We start from the raw sequence: 17,644 nt of genomic DNA on the forward strand, positions 1-17,644 counted from the left end.
ATTCTTTTTTTTTCTTGAGCTCTGAGTCGCATGGTAAGTGTTTATTCATCTCCTGTGGTCTGTTCCCTCTTTGTAATCTTCTACTCATTCCTGATGATTAAAATAAAATCAAGCTTAAAGTTCTCTGCTGTACGTCGCCCTCGTATATTTGGTGAGAAGCTCATTATTTAAAGAAGGAATCAATACATGTGGCTGTGTATGCTCTGTCTTAAGAACATACAGTCTTCGTAAGAAATGTTTTGATCAGAATCAGTGTTATTGATTAGCAATGTAAGGTTAACACATACGAGGAATTTGACTTGGTGTTATGGCTAGCTGTGCATTTAAAAATACATACAAATAAATACGAGTAATTATAAACATCGGATAGAATACCATTTTAAGAACACTATAATAACATTAAAAAAATACGTAGTAAAATATACCAAATATTAAATTGAATATTGATTGAAATGAAAATTGTTGAATAAAATATGTGCAGCTAATACAAATATATATTTTTTTAAATCTAATGCACATTTTTTATATATTCTTATTTTCCTGCAGTAGAGGCTACACATGCACAGGGAGAATGGACACAAACATGTATGACGAGATGAAAATGCCAGCACACAAAAACCTAATCTTAAATACTATATTACACAACAATTTACTGAGTTAATAGGATCTCTTTGCATCAGTTTTTTTACCATAGTATAAAAAAGATACGGCTTTCAGATTGAACTTTCCAGGGGCCATCTGTTTCCATATTTCCTTGCAAGTTTGAGTCAACCATATGGTAATAACCAGATGATAAAACGCAGCATTGCAGACACACGTTTGTAAAGGAAACAACAGCTGAGCTAATGTCGCCACCTGATTCCCCCCTTTCTACCAGGGTGGAAGTGAAGCCGGATAGTTAGCTGGGTAAACCCAGCTGTGCGATTGAGTTGCCAGGGAACTCGCATGCGGCGCGGGAAGTTTGCGCCGTTCTTTTCTGCGCCAAACGTTCACCTGTCTGCAGTCAACTACCTGCGAGTACCTGCTGGGGCGGTATTGTCCATCCACATCCGCGCCGTGACGGAGAGTTTCACTAATCTCACCTGGTAGACAGGAGGGGGGAACCGCATCCTCTCCGATGCCAGAGTCGGTCCTTCCGCTGGATACTTGAGCGGGGGAAGCAGAGAGGGAGCAGATGGGCAGGTAGTGCAGGAGTTTCGCAATCATTGTATAAATAAATGCACTTTTCTGTTCTTGGTTCCTTTTCGCTCTAATATTCACTGAACGTTTTTTTCCATTTTTTTAAGTTTAATATTTTATATTTATCTAATTTTGAAGATAGAAAAAAAGACTGGAATTATCAACTCAAAATAGTTCCAGCAAGGAAAAAAGATGTTGTCAACATTTAAATTTTTAATTTATCGGACCGTTTGTACGTTGATATTTTAAATATATTATCTGTATTTAATTTCCTTAATAAAAACAACAACATAAACATAAGGTAAATGTTCCAAGTGTGATATGTATCTCTTCTAATTGCAATTGGCACTTTTATTTTTTTCTAAACAGATGTTATTTTTTATTTTAATTTTTAAGAACTTGTTCGCTCTATATAGACGTTACAGACACTTTAATTTGAGCTTTTGATTGACTTGTTTTTGTAGCAGTGCAAGTGATGTTGTCACGGCATTAGTTGATTGTGTTTAGTTTTATTTCGAAGTTGTTGATTTAAGTTCTCTGTGCTCGATTAACGAGAGGCTCCAAGTGAAAATGTTTGAATTGAAAAGGTGGTTCGCTGAAAGGAGTTGGTCACTTTATTTTCCAATTTGGGATAGAGCTTGCAGCACAGTTATACGAGACTTAGTAGATCAACCAAAGTCTCATATGGTGGAATTGAAACTTTGAGCAGAACTAAGAGAGGGCCACTGGCGAATTGAAATGGATTACTTTTCCCTCCCATATCAACAAGATGTTTGAACCTCGTCTCTTTTATGTATTTCCAACTTCACACAAATATTTTGATGTTATCTTGAATTCCTGCAACGGAAATTTTTAGCAACGCATATTTGGGTTTGATCTCCATTTTGACATGTCAAAAACTAAGTTACCGATCAAACTCAGCATGCTAATGAGTTGGCCCGATACCGGTTAGGAGCATAAGGAAATAAAAAAGCAGAGAAGAAATACATTATCACTTGCTATTTCTTTCTACATTCGAACTGTAACTTGCACGCCGTAAGTTCTCCTTTCTTAGAACGTATAATTCGAACAGGGAAGTGATTGCACAGGCAGATGTGTGTATGTGACATGGCACAGTTATTGCTGACTGCCACATGTGCTTCATCGCCATCGCAGTATGTTTTTTTATTCAAGCCAGGTTGGCTAGGTGACAGAGTCAGATGTCATCGTACAGTATAACAGTGTAAATTTTGGAATTTGTAAGCGCGGAGGGTTGAGTCTACGAGGTAGTAGTACATGAAGGCTATAAGAGAATAGAGATCCTCACGGTTTTTGCCCCCGCCCCCCTCCCCCTCTGTCTGCCTGCTAAGCTAGCAGCTAACAGAGTGTAGGGCCTCGTTCGTGGATCAAAACCTGTTTTCAGTGTCCGAACACCGCGGGGGTTTGGATCCAGATCTTTCAGGACTGAGGTTTAGGTGTCTCCTCGAGAGAAGGGTGGTCTAGTAGTCCACCTTTTTTATTGCAGTTTCTACGGGGCTACCACCAAATGGAAAATGCCTGTCCTTTTGTTAGTCTTTTTTCGATGCATTTGTGCAATTCTCCCAAGTCTTTAATGAAAAAGTTCTACTTCGCATCCGAGAGTCAGCTACATTTAATGCAAGAAGCAATTAAAGTTTATCGGATTTCCCAATCGTCAGCACACATTTGAGTCATGGAGGGATCTGCCCTTTTGGCGAACCCTCTGTCTTTTCTCCTGCCAAGCTAATCCAACTCAGCATCCAGTGTTTTTGAAGCATAAATGAAGATAGTCTCTGCAGTGTGCTCTACTACTACACACTTATGACCCACATGCAGTTTGCTCTTGATAACAGTCGGTTGTACCCAGTGGCTTTTTGGGAACCAAAGATGGCTGTGCAGTAGTGGGTCATACTGTAGCTCATTTCTTATTTAGGTTTTTTTTATTCTTATGTTCCTTCTCATTACTTCAAGGAAGTTTTTTTTCATATTCTTTTTATTATTCTGTCACTTCTACCCAGTTTTGCTTAACTGTCAAGCCCAGCAAACCAAAGATTGGCCTTGAACATGATATATTTATATATATATATTTGACAGTGCAGTCAAAACCCATTAGAACACCAGTGGAAAAACAATAGGGCTTGCAGACACACACACACACACACACACAAGTTCTCCATAGCTCAAAATGGAGGTGCACGCTGGTAGTTCTTTTTATCTCAAATAGGTCCGCGGAACGTTTAACATTAAGTGCACATTCACACAGCAAAAGTCAAACTAATCCGCACCTTTTGTTTGACGTTTTAAGTCACTCAGTAACCTGCTAGCCGAGCATTTAAATATGTCAGGGAGTTAGTACAGAAACTCGATTATACACACTAGTGAGAAACCTTTCCTCATATGGGCGTGGTGTCGTCGCACCAGTTTTGCACCCTAGTCATTTGTTTTGTGGGTGTGGTGGGTGAGCATTTTAGAAGTTAAAACACTTTGTGAAGAATTTGCTGTTAAATGAGATGAAAAAAAAAGATTATTTTATACATGGCCTGCTGATTTTTGGTACAGTGTTTTCTAGCTAAATTATTTTGTCATGCACATATAAACATTTATTATGCACTACTTTTCTAAATATTTTTTCTTTTTCCAACAGTCATTTTAGGCACATTTTTCACAAATGGGGAAACTCCTTTTTGCAATACCTCAATTTTTCACATTGTGAAAGGTAGCTTTTGTACTTTTGTTACTGAGAGATCTGCATATATGGAAATGTTCATTTTAAGAAAAAAAGTTGAGTGATTTCAATATATATTATTTTCAATTATGCTTTTTATACATTTCAGTGCTGAGGAAACTTTACAACTAAGTGCGCACTTGTGTTGGTGCGACTTCACATCTGCAGAGGAGAGACCAAAGAGTATTGCTCTCTTGGTCTTAGCTTTTCGTACATTAGATGTTTCCAGTCAATCTGGTCAATAACAGCATGGCGAGAATAACAAAAAAAAAACAAAAAAAACAAGTTGTAATTTGAAATTGATGTTAATGTCTCTAAACATGGCTATACTAGTTGGACAATGGTAACTTCTGTCTTGGTTTCCTCTCCATAGATGGACTATAACTTAATATAAGGAGAATGCAAAATTTGGTTCAGGCGTAACGCTGAGTCTCGTATCACAAGAATGGATGTTTGGTGTTTAGATATTTTAATATTTCAAAAAAAGTATATATATATTCTTGAACTTGCCAACTAGCACCTATTGTAATCCTTAGCATGCATGACAAAAAAAAGAGAAAATGACAAGTACATGAATTAGCTATTAAAAATTAACTGTTGTGGTGTGCACCAAATGTTTCTCAACTATTCAGTTGTTAAGGACACCCCAAACCCACTCACCTCACCCCCTCTCCCCTCCACGCCACGTGTTGATCTCCTCGCTTCCCCATTCGCAGACCTCTGCAGGATGCACACGACAGAGAGAAAAGACGAGAAACAAGACAGAAACTTTAACTATAAATCGATTTGGCAGTGCAGGACTTTAGCATCCTTTTACAACACTGTTTTAAAAAGACTTGAGAACTCATCCCCGCTGTCTGTCGAGGTGATTATATAGACCTATCTGGAGGAAGGGGAGCTTAAAGACTTGAATGTGGTAAATGTTGCAAGTTAACTTCAAGTTGTTATGTGCAATACTTCTTTTGAACCTTTTTCCAGATAAAGACTCTTTGCAATGTAATTCTTTAATGCCATTTTTAATTGCAGACATTTAATTAAAGAAGATGTTAATATGTTTTTCACAGTCATTTTCTACTGTTATTGTAATCCTTTTCATGCTGGTGTTTGTAAAAAAGAAAAGAAATCAAACTATTTGTACTAATATAAATAATTGAAGTTATTTTTAAAACATTAAAGGTTTTGTGCTCATTTGCTTATTTTGTTTATTTTAAGCTACTGTGATTGATTGCATTGTAATTATTAGGTCAACAATGTATTTAGCTGTTTATTGGTATATTTTTAATTGGAATGTATAATTGATTTTTATAATTTTGATCAGATTTTTGTTATATTTTTGAGGTGAAGCTTTTAATATGTTAAAGTGTCTAGTTTTTACTAATTGCTATATTGTGCTCCACAATATATGGTTCACATTTTCTGAAGGAAAATAAATATTTAAATATTTGTCTGTTAATGATGTTACTTAATGGCAAGATTTCAATAGTTTTTAACTGTGTATGGGAAGGTTGTTGTATTTATTAATAGCATTTTTTACTTAAGATATCACCTTAATTTTTATTGTCATTTCACTTTATAAGTTCCTATTTTTGTATTTTCCTTTCTAATTAAGTTATGTAATACGGATATGTCCATATTTCTAGGAGTTGGTCTGTAGAAGTGCTAGTGAAACGAAAAAGAAAAATCTAATGTTATTTAATTGTTTGCAGCCAACTATTTATAACAGTATGCATAATTTTTAAATATTTGTAATGTGAAATGTTGAATGAAATAAATCTTAACTGTGATGAAAAGATTTGCTTGGTGTTCTTTTTTATGTTAAGTGTGGACATTTAAATCTGTTATTGGACAGTCTCACTAATTGCTATCTAATAAGGTGCGATCTCTCTGTTTAGGGACGGTTTGTTCTGTCATATTATTATTGTTTGCATGAGCACTTGGTGACTCTTAAACCGACTGAAAGGTGGAGCTCCACTGCCTCGTTCCTCCGACCACACCCAGCAGTCAGGTTTCTGTGTACTGACCCCACCCTGGAGTGCTCTTCGTCATAACTGCAGCAATATGAAGACAGTAGTTGTCGTTAAATTAGTAGTGTGACAACTACTGTCTCCATAACTTCAAACAAAAATGAGATGTTCAGCTTGTGATATTGCTTTGCGCCCACAAGGGTTTTAATTGATTTTTAATGCCTTTTAAAAAGAATAAACACTTTTTTTCTGAGGTATTATATACTATACTATGAGTTTCTTAATTATATTTTAATGGCATACTATGCTATGACTTCTTAATGTCAATTAAAGTACATAGAAAACTATGGATTTTGAATGTTATGTTTCATGGCATTCTATTCTCTCTGATTTAATATCGGTAAAACATTTCTTAAATGTTTGTTTTACATGTTATTAATTCAAAGCACTCGGAGCCGAACAAAATTCCTTCCCAAGTCAGGATGAAATCAAAAGATCCTCAACGTTAGAATAGCGTCTCAAATTCCATACAAATATATCAAAATGTATCATTTATCACTTACAAATAATAAAAAATGTATTAATGGTCCACTGAGTGAAACTTTACAAAAGGCTTCGTAGACTGCCAACTAAAAAGGTTTTTTCAAAAATGGCAAACAAGCTATAACCCTGGTTATGATGTAATGACATACTGAACTATGACGTTTCTTTATGCCATTTGTATCACTGTACTACATTATTAAACATGTTATGGTTTAATATATTTTGACTCATATTTCTTTAAACTTTCTTATGTTACACATATTAGGACATTTTTTTTGTACTATAGTATGACTTTTTATGACTTTTTATACACTATTATTAAGAACATTATGACATCGAAGCCTATAGTATGACTACATGTTTTTATTACGTATGTATCACATACATACTGTGACTATTAAAATATATTTTTATGAAACAAATGAAATTATTCTTGCTTGGTTAATTATTATATAAAAGAAAACACAATTTCTACATTTAAATGCCTTGTTGAATTTTCTACCATTATTTAAGATTTAAGAAGATCTGTTGACCATACAATTACAAACACATCCCAGCATATACCTTTTAAAGCATTTCACTCATTGTTATTCAGATTATTAATGTCGTTTTTTTTAACAGCTCCTCGCGTCTGTGTGTCACTCATGTAACCAGCAGATGGCGCCATAGGACCAAAATGGTTCAGTGGAAAAAAAATTCTGCTGCCTTTAGGTACTGTGGAAAATAACTTTTTTATTTTGTTATTTCTCCCTTAAAATTGACAGGTGAGGATGTTGGTTTTTCATATAATTAATGAGACATAATTCAGTGATGTTGAGAGGCACATTTAGAATGACTAACCTTATTGTGTGAAAACAAAACATAATTTATGAATGGGGGAGTTAGCTGCTCTTTTAGATCAAATTACGAGCTGGGCTACGTGCAAAATCAAACCGGTCTAATCAATGTCTAAACAATATACAACAAAATAACATTTCCAACAGATCTTATATGTTGTCAAGAAAAATCCCCTTTATCGAAATATTTAAGTGTTATGCAAATATAAATCCACTTTCTCAGCTCTGGCGATAAACCCTGAGATGCAGCATTCATTTGACTTCCACTTTATCAAACAAACGAGACCCCTGACAGGGTGAAAGATCCCCCTAGTGGCAGCTCCGGCACTGGGTGCAGCAGCTTGGTGAAGAGGAGGCTGAGTTTGGATTAGGGGGTTGGGCTGCCTGCTGCTCGGAAACCTGCCGCCAGACATCCAGTCTCTCATCCGGCGGCGCAGCGTTGTTTTCCCGCAGCAGCAGAGACACCGCAGCGCATCCTCCAGATTCACCTGCTCCTCTTCCTCCCTCCGCCTCTGTCCAGACACTGCCGCAGCACCTAGGAGACGCACGGACAAGGACGATCAGCTGTGAGTAATGCTTTTTTGTGGTGTACAGTTTTGTTGTGTTTTCGTGTTGGGGTAAGGAAAATGTGCTAAAGGTGGTGGTTTCTTTCCCTTATGGGTCATGGTAAAAATAGTCCGTTTTCATTGCAAACAAAACATGCTCTTTATTGTGGTGTTTTGCTGCTCTCATCATTGATCGTATTTCGATTCCTCTCAACTCACTTGACAACATTAACTTATTCGTACTGTGTAATTTAAGGTATTAGAGTCTTCTCCATCATATAGCCTGTTTCTGCCATTGACCTGAGAGGATGTAAGGTAAAACCATCCTTTCTCACCACCTCTTATTCAGGAGCTGTCTTCAGGGAAATAAAGGGAATATACTAAGGGCAGTGAAAGATGGTGAAACTGGGGAGTAATCTTCAAGACAAAGGGGCCAAACCTGTGAGCGTGGAGGACGGCTTCCAAAATGTGCCCCTCATCACTCCTCTGGACGTGGGCAGCCTCCAGAGCCAAGCACCTGACAAGGTGAGAGACACCAGCCCAACTGTGTGTGTGTGTGTGTGTGTGTGTGTGTGTGTGTGTGTGTGTGTGTGTGTGTGTGTGTGTGTGTGTGTGTGTGTGTGTGTGTGTGTGTGTGTGTGTGTGTGTAGGAAATAGATGCTGGTGACCTACACTGTCCTTAAATCCTCTTAGCTTAATACCCCCACCTGCTAACACACACACACACACACACACACACACATCTCACACACTCTTTTATTCATTCCCAAATTCATTCATCTCAGCCGTCCCAGCAGTGTCCTTTGTGTTCCAGCTGAGATTAGGAGACAGATTCAGTGCCAGACAGACTGTCATTTATCATCTTGACATCCCAGAGTAACTGCACCGCACCTTCGTAATCCAGTTACCATGGTGGCAGTGCAACGTGGAGAGCCTGATTGGTGTTTCTCCGGGTCAAGACAGAGAGCTGCACTGATTATGCACATTATGAAAATGAATGGTATTAGACATCAGCAGAGCTCTTATGAGAGGTTTATTATGCATCCATTGTGTGACAGTGTCTGGATCCGTTATGGGGTGATGATTTTATTTCACAGCTGTATGAATCCATCTCTCTAACCCGCCAATCAATGACTTATTGTAGAGCTTCAAGGTGAAATTACACAATTTATTATATTATCATTGCAACAGTCGACGCACCTTATTAGGTATCAGAAGGATTATTGACATACATCATTATTCAAATCAATACAGAGCTTCGGACTGGGGTATGATAGGCCAATCAATTCCGTTTTAAACAGTAATTAGCTACTTGATTTACTTCCACTTGGTTAGCCCTTTGATTTCTCGATATGAGCCACTTCTTCTTTTTGTACTTTGTGGTACATGCATTGGAGGGGCTTGTCTTTCCATGATGGCTCCTCCTCCCCCCTGCCTCTTTCCATTCATATCATTACATGTGGCCATCTTCCTGATGTAACCCTGGATCTGTGATGTTTCATCCTGGGTAGTGTCCCTGATGTTCATTAGTCCCTTACCACCCTCCGTAGTGTATAAGCTCAGGGTGCTGCACTTGGGGTGAAACCCAACCCTCCATTTGAGGAGCTTTCTTTTCTTTTTACATTTATATACAGAAATGATCATAATCCCCCAAAAAATGGTACAGCCTGAACCTTAATTGTGTATTCTTCTGAGGCAGGGAAAATCTCTTTCCATTTCATAGACATGTTAATTGACTTGTCATTCACTGCATTCCCTTACACACACACACAACACACACACACACACACACACACACACACACACACACACACACACACACACACACACACACACACACACACACACACACACACACACACACACACACACACACACACACACACACACACACACCTTCTTCTTTGTGTACACTACATTCATGTGACATGTGACTGTGTGAGTGACAAGTTGTTTCTGTCAGCAGCCAGCAGTCTGCGACATGACATCCACAGAGCTGTCAGACACTTTGCACTGATTAAATCAGCCTCACTAGACTTGCAAACATGCGCACACACACATTTTCATGTTACTGTACGTGTGACTGAATGTATTTGAGTGATTTCCTGAACAGGTAGAGACATAGAGTTAATAAGCTGGGTGGAGGATCCGGTCCTGGGATATACCAGCGAGTTATTGCCGGTGACATATGAAAGGAAAAGAGGTCAGGGAAGAAAGCTTGTTGTTTTTGTTGACTATCAGTGAACTGTTACATCCCTCAGAGACGCAGACATAAATTACTGTTGCTTGTTGCTCCTCGATACACGTCGCTGACAGAAAATGGACCAATAAATTGTCAGTTCAGCTGCTCCTAGTTGAAGTTGCCAACTATTACAGATATCAAGCAAAAATAAATGCTCGTTCCTTTTTATAAAACATTATGAAAGGGCAGATGGGTCCATCCATGTTTACACGATATGCTGTTGCAGAAGTAAGGCTCAATTTGCTGTTAATTCTCAGAATTTCTCTCCAGGTGTAAGTGTAATAATTTGTCTTCTTGACAAGGGATGCATGAACGCTACAGAGGCCAAACGAATATATAATGGAAACTGTAATTAGACCTCAGAGCGTGGGAGGTGTTGATGATGGCTATCACAGTTCATTTAATTAGTATTCGGCTCTCTGTATTTTGTCACTGTGTATGTGTATGAGCACAGTCTTCTCTGCTTTTAAAATACAACATAGCAATGTTTCTGATGCCTGTTTTCAGTATTACTTTGCAGGGTTAAATCCTTAAACTAAACTGATTTTGAATGTATCCAACAGCGCATTTTTGGATGTTTTTGAAAATGCCTAAACTGTGCTCCTTTTCATGGTCTCCCTTTTCAAACACTGCTGGTTATCTGTCCAAAGCGTAGGGGGACAAGACACATCAGCCAGAGCAAAAATAAAACCTCAGATTTGCTCGTTCCCAGGAAAGAAACACTTGCCTTTTTCAACTGAAATAGATGCTATGTTGTGAAAGTGCACCAAAATAGTCTAGGTCTGGTTCAGACGGCGAAACAATGAGCTTTAACTCACTCTAAAGCTCCATAAAGCTGAGGGAAGACTTTTGTTTGTTTGATAATTATCTGTATGTTCAACATTACGAGCAACTCCTTTCACACAGTGTTTATTTTAATAAAATATTGATTATAGCCGCTTTAAGGACAATGGCCGCGCTGTAGGCTTTGTGTGCATTACTATCTCTAAACCTAAAAATATGGTGCACCAGTAATGTCTTTGAAATCTCTTTAATCTCGCTGAATTTAAGGTTGTTGTTTTTGCCAACCACCCAGCCCAGAAGGAGTTCATTGTTAATCAGCTTTTATCAGCCTTTCAGAATCTGATCTGTGGCCAGTTTTGTTCCCGCTGTACGTAAAAGCTAAAGCGAGATTTATTGAGTCATGTGACCGAACAAGAACCCCAGATCAGCAGCTTTATAAATACGACCCCAGCTGTTTTCACCCTGATCCTGCCTGATGACTGCGTGACCTGTCAGACTAGGGTACAAGCGGATATTTGCAGGGGCGGGGGAGGGGGGGCGCAGTTACAGCAAAGTTCATACACGTATGGACACACACATCCAGACATAACAATGCTGCTGTGGCCCTGCAGAGACTGAGGCATTAGGGAGGCATTCGATTTGATTCAATCGGGGCAGGTACCTCTCACAGCCATCGCTGGGTCACCAATATCTTGATTGGATTGCTTGTTTGAAAAGAAAAGGAAAAACAACCAGAGGCAGGGGAAGAGACTCACACACTGAAAAACATCTTTCCTTTCAGTATGTTGTTCCTCTGAGAACAACGCTCAGGTATCTGCTTCAAAGCATATGACAGATTTCATAACCATTCTCTTTTCTTGTCCAAAATGTCCCCTTTACATAACATCCTCCTCTCCTTACTTATTTTGAGCTTTTAAATCTCATTTATTGTGTGCGACTGTGTTTATAAGCTTCATGAATTAGAGAGGAATACCTTAGAGCAGGAATACCCAGCAATAGGTCAGTAATAAATTGCTTTTTTATGTGCTGTTATGACGTGAAGCCTTGTTACTAGCATCCAAGTTTATTTGAACAATTATCACAAATTATATAAAGCCTATTTTGAAATGTATCTTGCTGGCTGTGCACAGGCTGTGAGAGTAGCGGTGAAGGTAATAACATGTATAATGACTCAACAAGAGCCAGTTAGCTTCAGCTTTTAGATGCATACAAGTTTGGATTGTAACCATTACCTACATTACACTATATAATATACCCTATAGCTCTGATTAAACCCAAATGAAATCATCAGCTGCCAATTAATTGGTCTAGGAAATGTCTGGAAAAAGTTAAAACTTTGCAACAAAATATCCTAGACCGAAGATGAAAGCTTCAATCAGCCCAAATTCCTGTGGAAAGTGAGGCTTGTAGTTACAAACCCACAGAAAATGATATCTGCAATTATCTCAGCAGTTCTCCTTAGCTCTACTGAGCCTTTTGGCATCTGCCAATTGCTCCGTTCTGTATCCTCTGGATGTGTAAATTAGCGCCTAATGCGCTTGCTATCATTTTTAAGGATGTCAAATTTGTCTGAAACGCTTGTTTGTGATGTCCCTGAGTGGTAAGAAACACTTATTTCAGCCTTAAAAAAGGACATAGCATGTTGACAGAGTGTATCAGGTATGATTAACTCGATGTTATCGGAAAAATAGGAAATGACATCCTCTGAAATTGTTTTTGTAAGTATAGGTGTTTGGAAAAACTTAAAGGAGACCTATCATGCTATATTTTAATAATATATTGTAGGGCCAAACCTACAGTATATAAGGTATATTTATACCTTTGTTTTTTCAAAATACCAAACAGATCATGCATTTGAGCCATGCCTCATTTTGCTCTATTTTCCTCTCCTCCACCCTGTCTTTGCATGCGCTGCAGCTGACCACGCCCCCCTGCAAAGGAGGGGGCCGAGTTACGAGCGTCATGTTACCATGCTGTTACCATGCCACGGCAACCTCTCATTCCCCTGATTGGTGGAGAGTTGCCCATATAGGCGGAGCTCCTCGTCACTGACGTCAGACTATTTTCAAATCTGTATCAATCTGTATCAGATCCGTTGCAACCCCGTGTTTAGAGATTTGGGTATGGAGGAAAAGAGAGAGGGTTGTGTTTTCGGACACTTTGTGAGTTCCCTGACACACCGGGGACACATATTCATGTATAAAAGGCGTACAAAAGTGCATTTTGCATGATAGGTCCCCTTTAACAATGTAAGAACAGGATTCCAAAGTATGCATATCTTATTTCAGAATCACTTTTCTGACTGTAGGGGTGTCTTATTTTAACTCTAAAAGAAGAGTTGATTAAACATGTCTCACCTGTGATTATATTATCACTTACATCCTGTCAGAGCTAATGGTTTACCCCAAGAAGGGTAACTCCCTCCTGCTTTCTGTATGAATGTCATTCACTGTTTTATTCACAAAGATAAACCAAACACCTTAAAGACAATGTCTGCAGCCTTTAACATCAACACTTTGCCATCTCTTCCGCAGCTTAGTCCTTGGGGAATATAAAATAAAGCGGCAATCATAGCGATAACAAATCTGAAGAATAACATACTTGGGAAGACAGGGAGAAAAGATAGGTTTCGACAGCTCTACCAGAGGGAATATAAATCTAAAAAAACTTATGATTGGAAAGAGAAAGAGAGAGCTGGCTAAGTTTTTAAAGTTAAAACTGCCTTTTCTGAAATCTTCTTCTCCCTCTGTATTCATGTCTTATTTACTCTTCCGATTATTCACTCAGATATGAAAAAAGGAAAACTTTAAAAGCCCTGAAGTGCTTTTTTAAATAAACATTACGTTCTGTTGGCTTGAGAAACATCCTGTGTGGCACAAGTTATTTCAACAAAACAGACATGAATTGGAAATCTTACAGCCTTCAGATCTAAAAGTGACTTCATGTCTGTCACGGAGATAATAACAATGTCACAGTGAATCAAGACATTTAATATACATGACTAATTGAATATCTGTAAATAGATTTTCAAAGAATCTCAAAGCAGAGGCTGTGCTTCTCTACTGTGCTGGATTCATTTACCTTCCTGTCAGGGCTATCAACATAATTAAAATGCACAGTGAGTCTAGAGGTTTGATGCATATGGTGAGGCTTTTAGGCTTCCTCTAAAGAAAAAAAGAAAGTGTAAGAAGGATAAAAGTTGAGATGAAAGTCAGGTGATCGCTAAAGAGAAATAAATGATACTCTTAGTACAGGGGAACCAAACTGTTAGGGTAAAATGTTGTAAACAACCCTGACATTCATTACTTACATTATGTTGTATTTCAAAGCCCCTTTGGGAAAATTACTTTGCCAACAGGGACACGCACAGACACTTTGGTAGAGCAATTTATTTTGGGCTAACAAGGTTGAAGGAAATGGGTACACTTCTTAGAATAATGAGGTACTTGTTTATGGAGAGCAGCTAGTTGTTATAAACCTCTGCATTCACAATTAGACTTCCAGCAGGTACCGTTCTTTACAGTGAGGGATCAAACACAATAAAAGAAAAAGCCTTTGCTCTTTTCTCATGGCAGATATTAAATAAGCTCGCCCTAACAAGAAAGTGCTATGAATACATAATTATTATAGCAAGGGGATCACTAAATATGGTTCCTGGAGAATCTCGTGGGAATGTCTGTACAACATTTCATGATAATCCACCGAAAACGTAATAAGGTAGTTCATCCGACTGACCAACATTTCCGTCCATAAAACCAATTGCTAAAAAATGAACAACACATGACTACGGGAATGCAAATGGTCAAATTCTCAAGTGAAATATGAGCTGCTACCTCCGTGGAATAATAAGTGAGCAAGTTGTAATTAGATTTCCCTTCATCCTATCATTACTGTTCGTGACTGCATCATTCATATTATGTATTTTTTTTACATCAAGCTTTGTTTAACAATATTTAATAGCCCAGAAGGTGACACTTTGTTCAGTATATTTTCCAGCTGATTGCTAAAGGTCTGTGTAAGTGAGGAAACCGTGATTTATAGGCACGTCATTCGGTAATGTGAAATAAAGGAGCGAGAGGTACAGGAGGAGCGAGATTAATGAAGCAACATGAAGCCCCGCTGTGTTTGAACCTTGGGGCTCTGAACATGTTATTGTGAGATGAGTAGGAAAGAAAGACAAAGTTGAGGGAAAATGGAGACATTAGTTAGGACAGTGAAGTCTGCTGTTGATGCACTGAAGGCCACGCGGCTGCGGAGCCTCAGGGGTCCAATCAAATGCGATGTTTTCAGTGCCCCTCCTGCGGCCTTCAACTCTTCGATAAGGGCTTCCTACGGCCAACTGACATCTTTGTTATTCAGATAGTGGAGCCAGTATGTGAGCACAGCAGTTTCTGGCGCTGCCTCAAAGTGAAGGAGCCGCTCAGAAGCTGTGCAATTAGCCAGAAGGACACCGACACATTGTCCTCCATCCCTTCCTCCACCTCTCCCCCGCCTCGTCATTTGTTCACCTTCTCTCTATCTGCCAAGTCCATGTGTGCACATTAATAAAAAGTGAATGCACAACACAGTAGGGGCACTTTCCCTTCTTAAAAAGTAACAGTGATGAGGCGCAACCTGCTAAAAGCGATTATTTCGTTCAGTCAAAGCCTTTATGAAATAGAAATTTGGATTTCTATAAGTCGAAGTTGAAGGGAATATTATTCATTCACTTTTTTGTTGAAGTGAGTGAATCATTGTGGTGTGTAATGCTTTTTAAGTACTTTCTAGGTTCATGTAGGACTTAAAACCACAAAACTACAAATGATGCATAGTTTTAGGTTTATACACATTTGACTGATTTGTTCAGAATTAGAAAAAAACATTTGAGGAAAAAGCGCTCAAGCAAATACTTAAATAGATTATTCAGGTGAAATGATATGAATTCATGCATAGTGTCCACCTTATGTTTTGGACTGATGGCTAAAAAATAAGACCCAGGTTTATCATAACTAAATAGATTTTAACATTATTCCCATTGTTAATGATCACAATTACAAATCAAGTTAATTGCTGATAAAGACAATACAACAATGAATCATAACCTAAACTCCCTGTTGAAATGGGGGAACACACAGTGATCTCCTGTGGTAAAATAAAAACGTTTTGCCGATCTAACTATCCACATAGTCCTAATTCTATCGGCAAAAGAACACTTTGTCACTTGGAAAGGAACTAAGGTTTTAGGCAAAAAACAAGAATGCTGGAAAAGTCCCATCCATTTTTACCGCACCCACTGATTTTGTACAAATACCTTTCACAAAAATAAAAATAGACAAATCTGAAAGTTTCAGACCTCTCTCCGTCTCTTTTCCCCGTGCCCCTCTCTTCCCTCTGAACAGGTTTGCTTGAGGAGTTTTAGACTGACAGTATTGGGGCAGGGTTGTGCTGCCCTTTTTTTTTTACATGTAGCTGCCTACAAAAAGCACAATGTTTTCCCTTTGGATTATCAGGGTCTTAAATTCTGGGCACCAGAACTTATTAACATCCAGCAGAGCTCCAACAGATGCCTGGCATGCCTGTGTGTTCACTGTGTGCTTTTCTAGCTGTGTTGGGTTTGATCCTACGCCAAAATAAAAACATTCACTGCTATTCAAATATCCTACACCGATATTGTATATTAGATGTGTTGTTTTTGTGTATTCTTTAATGTGTTTCCAGATCTAGCAACCTACGCTTTCACCCACCCCTTCAATCCTAACTTACACCTCTGTTTATTGAGCTGTGAACTCATCTCAACCTCTGTTTTTCAAATTACTTTTTTAAAGTCATTTCAGCTTCATGAGAGTATGCACTGTGGAGGGATGTCTGCCCTCCTGATGTGCTTTTCACTATTATATCTATCCCTTATGCACATCCAGTTTATAGAGGAAGCAGTAAACCCATTTTTATTTCATATATAAACAGTACACAATGGGATACTGGTAATATAAAAACTAATGCATCTAATAAGTATATCTCCAAGATGTATAGCCCAATCCCTCAGAAGACATGCAGACTTTGCCTCTAGTAAACTCTAGAAAACACACATCTGATTTTGTTCTGCCTCCTTGCACCTTGTCATTTTGTCTCAGTGCATTACAGTAAGACCTTTGTCTGACTTTTACAAATATGACTCAACCATTTCCTGCTACAATACCATGCATCTCCCATATATTACCTTAAGCATCTCTGAGTATTAAACTGCTTTCTCTCCATCCTGCAGGTGGTGGTGAAAACTCGGACGGAGTACCAGACAGAGAAGAAGAGGCTGAAGGTTCCCAAGGTGGAGGAGTTCACCATCAGCTTCACTGACGGGGTGTCTGAGAGACTCAAGGTAAGAAGGAATGAGTTTATAAACTTGTTTTGGGTTAAATTATCTGAAATGTGGGATATGGACATGCCTTGATCTTGAACTTTTTACCGGGATGGAGTCAGGCTAGGCCCCAAGCCTGTTTTTTAGGTCTCAGGCTCGAAAATGACATTTCCAGAACAAATGACCTTAACTACATTTCTAAAAGGGGAACATTTATAATCTTTTTTCTCAAAGTAATGATAAACCTGTGAGTTGGATGTAGAAAAGTCAGAATCAATATAGATGTTTTTTATTTTAAAGAAAATTCAGATTGAACATAGTAAAAAAACTGTAAATTATAGTGTCCGTCCAATTCTGTTTTACTTATAGTGAAAACTACCCTTGGTCTTGGATGGTGGGTTAGTAGACTAAAAGCTTTAGGAATCCAAAGTACAACATATAATAAGTACCCTGTATCAATATTGATGCAAAACAAGTGACATTTTACCTTTTTAGAGAG

At 38.3% G+C, this 17,644-nt stretch overlaps 2 protein-coding genes across 4 annotated transcripts in view; both read left to right on the forward strand.

The window, feature by feature from the left end:
• The window catches only part of gtpbp3 (GTP binding protein 3, mitochondrial), a 633,967-nt gene that overhangs the window by 161,556 nt on the left and 454,767 nt on the right, over positions 1–17,644 (forward strand). The window lies entirely within an intron of this gene.
• Positions 7,527–17,644, forward strand: part of nsg2 (neuronal vesicle trafficking associated 2) — a 31,041-nt gene continuing 20,923 nt past the window's right edge. The window contains exons 1-3 of the mRNA XM_010795184.1: positions 7,527–7,810; positions 8,139–8,314; positions 17,056–17,166. Of these exons, the coding sequence (XP_010793486.1) occupies positions 8,186–8,314; positions 17,056–17,166 (240 nt within the window). The 5' untranslated portion in view covers positions 7,527–7,810; positions 8,139–8,185. The remainder of the gene's footprint in view (positions 7,811–8,138; positions 8,315–17,055; positions 17,167–17,644) is intronic.

Source organism: Notothenia coriiceps, unplaced genomic scaffold (assembly GCF_000735185.1).
Source record: "Notothenia coriiceps isolate Sejong01 unplaced genomic scaffold, NC01 NC01_scaffold00037246, whole genome shotgun sequence".
NCBI lineage: Eukaryota > Metazoa > Chordata > Actinopteri > Perciformes > Nototheniidae > Notothenia > Notothenia coriiceps.